Consider the following 3471-nt stretch of genomic DNA (forward strand, 5'->3'; position numbering starts at 1 on the left):
GCAAGTGAGTAACAGATCGCACTAATTCGAAACTGAGCAGCGATTAAGCAGGAAACTAACAGAGCTGGCCCACCTGTCAGGCTGACTTGGCATGCATATGTGGACCGTATGTAGACGTGGAGCGGGCCCCACCTGTCATACTCCTATCTTTGCCCTTTTATGTTATTATGATTTTATTTCTCGCATGAATCCACGCCGTGCTGGTTGCGCTTGCGACCGAGCCACGCCACCAGGCTCGGCCACGACCAGTTTTGCTATTTAACGCGGCTTAGTTTCGTATTAGTGTGTTTTGTTATCCACTTTGCGCAGAAGTGGTGTTTTTTGTGGTTTTTGAGAAGAATAATGGTTTTGAAGTACCATAGCCAGAAATGTGATGGTTCTGAGCAATTTACTCATTTTGAGGGGTGAGCGACCGTGCTACTTAGCCGAGCAGAGAACCAAATTGCACATGCATGCATCAAACCAATCGTTTGGCAACGAAATACTCTGGATGCCATCAACACACAAAGTGCCATCCCGACCCGAGCAACGGACAAGTTAGGCAGCAGGACCTAAGATTAATTAGTGGATGCCATCTTGGTTTTCCACACTACCATAGTGGGTAGTAGTGCTAGAAAGAGCATGGCAAAGAAAGCACATTAACAGCAGCAAGTTAGGCAGCATGACGTTTGTTTTGCTTGTTTCGTGCTGAATCAAAGAGCACGCAAACCGAGTGATCCAGTTGACCACGGGCGCCTTTCTACTAGTTGGCACTCCGTTTCAAAGGGAAATCCCAGTGCTATACTATACTAGCACCATGCCAACCAAAGTGCAACCAAACACTTGTGTTTCCACGAGTCTTTTTCTATGTATGCAAAGGCCAAAGGGTAGGTAAGTAGTATTTTGGTTGGTTGTCTGGCAAAGCGTCCCACAAAGAGACAGGCACTAGTGTCACTCCAGGTGTGACCATTTCTGTTCCTTGCGCCGTCCGGCTAGAAACAGCGCTCTGGGTGACAAAACAACCAAAAAACTGAAACCAAGCTCAGAAAGAAAGAAAGAAAGAAAGAAACAATGATGATGAAACAAATGTGACTGGGATTTCACAAAACGCCTGCCTGGCGCTCTCGGTTGATTGGGTACTTGGTCACCATCAAAAAACGTTCCTGCTGCACAAACAGCACGCCTGCCTGGGCAACAAGGAAACACGAAAGAGTGACCAGAAAATCGCGACTCAAGACAACAACAAGATAACGGACGCACCACAGGAGATAGATAGTTTCAACCCCCATCAATAAGGGTAAAGAGAAAAAGAGTTTCTAGCCTGGTGAGAGCTAGGTTGGACTGACACTGACAACTGACTCACTGACTGCCTGCCTTTCGCAGGTTACAACTGTTATCTACACAAAGAAGCTAGACGGACGGAGCGCCGCCCTTCAGATGATGGTGATGCAGGTTCCTAGACGACAAAGCACCGCGGCATCGTTACGCCCTTCATCTGGAAGTTGTTTGGGATTTCCTTGAGCCACGAGTACCGCCCGTCGACCACACCTGAAACCAGAGGACGTTTTCGTCAAGCGTCCAGATGATATTCTTGGCAAACAGGATTCAAGGCTGGGAAGAGAACACTACTCACCGGCTGCGTTTGCAAACGGGGACTCGCTGTAGTAGGCGCAGTCCCTACCAGCAAGGTGGTTGTAAGGGGGTCCCATCACGTCCAGAACAGCGCAAGGGGTGAGCGCCGTGAAGCAGTGCAGGTTGCCTCCGTTTTCAGGGTACAGAACTATGGTCTCGGCTGAAGCGTCAACAACGGCGTTTGTGTTTATCTTTGCCAAACGAGCCCCTGCGGTGGTCACGACAAGAAAATGAATTGTCAGCAACAGGAGCGTTCATCGTAAATAAAGAAAAGAAGGGAATAGAGGGACAGGGAATGACACTACTAGTATTAACTTACCATCTGAGGTGATGAGCGCGTTGTTAGGGCCAGCCTCTGAGTTGGCTCTAGCCCAGTCATACGACTTGAGGTGCATGGAGCCGAAGAGCATCTTGCTGAAGACGGTCATCCCGGGATGGTTGTGCAGAGGAATCACAGCATGCTTGGGTAAACAGAAGATACCAAACTGCACGGAGCACACAAAAGCGTTCAGCAACAGTCATAGAAATGGATGCACAGGAAACGTATGTACAAGGTGAGCTTACCGAGAACTTGGGGCAGTCATAGAAATGCAGATAGGTGACTGAAGCAGGCACCCTGGAGTCGTTGCGCTTGAAGCACGTCATGCTTGTGTCTATGCCAACATCTTGCAGCTTCAGATCATCTGGAACCAACCAACCAACCAACCAACAGTGCACTGATCAGATAAGATGTACCTCATCATATTTGATTGACATGACATAAGGATATACATATAATGCAGGTGCATGACTTGAGCAATAGCTTTTAAAACACGTGGCTGGAGGTAGAAATATCTATCAGATTCAGAATTAACAAGAACAACAGAAGAACACGAATATCAGATTCAGTTGATGATGCATCACAGATAGCAAAAAAAGGCAATGATGAACCGAAGCTAATGGTATGGGCCAGGTAAGGTAGCAGCAATGCTTGTGCATAACTCGGCGAGCAACAGAGTGACACAAACTCATCGTCAGACAATATGAATACTGTAAACCCCAAACTGACTCGAACACTAGTAATGCGATGTTTTGAACCAAGCTCTATGCAGAGTAATGCAAACTTATGGGACAGATGAGTAAGACACAAAATGGCAAGCACAGTTGCACTGACAGTGGTGGCTACTGTCAGGTTCAGCAGGACACACTTAGACACACTTATTATTAATGCTGGTAGAACAGAGCAGTGGTGGTGCAGCAATGGCGTGGCGTGGCACGGGCGGGCAGGCAGGCAAGCAGACATGCCGGCGCGTGCATGGCAAAAAAGAAATGCCAGGGGCCTCGACCTCGTGGCATGCCAGAAATGGGGCATGCACAAGTCACGGGTGGATGGGAGCCGCGACGTGGACAAGTCATGCGTGCAGACTGACCCTGTAATAGTTTAATCATCATTCTCCTGCGACCGCATCCTCCTAAATCCTGAGCACGGGAGACACGGATTGATGGGCGGCCATGCCATGCGCGATCCATCCGGCCGGAGCGAATTTACCTGGGACTCGAATCGAGTCGGACGCAGAATCAAACCAAACTCTGGACGGCAAACCTACCTACCACCTAGGACCCGACCGACGGCAATTGGAGTTGGAGGGGAGGGGAGGGGGCGCTTACTGAGGATGGCGGAGAGGCGGAGGACGGCGTCGGGCGGCGGCACGAAGCCGGGGGCGGAGGCGGCGAAGACCTCGCGGCTGGTGTCGAAGAGGCGCTGCATCGGCGTGGGCGGCGCCGGGGCCGGGGCCGCGGCGTTGGCGTTGGCGTTGGCGTTGGCGGAGGAGGACTTCTTCTGGCGGCGGCGGTTCCTGCGGGACGAGGCGGCGTCCGCCC

The 3471-nt window shown here is 50.6% G+C and overlaps 1 protein-coding gene across 1 annotated transcript; it reads right to left on the minus strand.

Moving 5' to 3' along the window:
- Positions 1 to 1133: 1133 nt before the first annotated feature.
- LOC119294963 (plant cysteine oxidase 2-like) lies at positions 1134 to 3461 on the minus strand. Its single transcript, XM_037573278.1, has 5 exons — positions 3259 to 3461; positions 2176 to 2294; positions 1931 to 2096; positions 1613 to 1819; positions 1134 to 1527 (listed from the first exon to the last, which is right to left on the minus strand). Exons 1-5 carry the CDS (start codon positions 3356 to 3358, stop codon positions 1436 to 1438), a joined length of 684 nt encoding a protein of 227 aa, XP_037429175.1. The 5' UTR covers positions 3359 to 3461; the 3' UTR covers positions 1134 to 1435.
- Positions 3462 to 3471: the final 10 nt, after the last annotated feature.

The sequence above is a fragment of the Triticum dicoccoides genome, chromosome 1A (assembly GCF_002162155.2).
Source record: "Triticum dicoccoides isolate Atlit2015 ecotype Zavitan chromosome 1A, WEW_v2.0, whole genome shotgun sequence".
Classification (NCBI taxonomy): Eukaryota; Viridiplantae; Streptophyta; class Magnoliopsida; order Poales; family Poaceae; genus Triticum; species Triticum dicoccoides.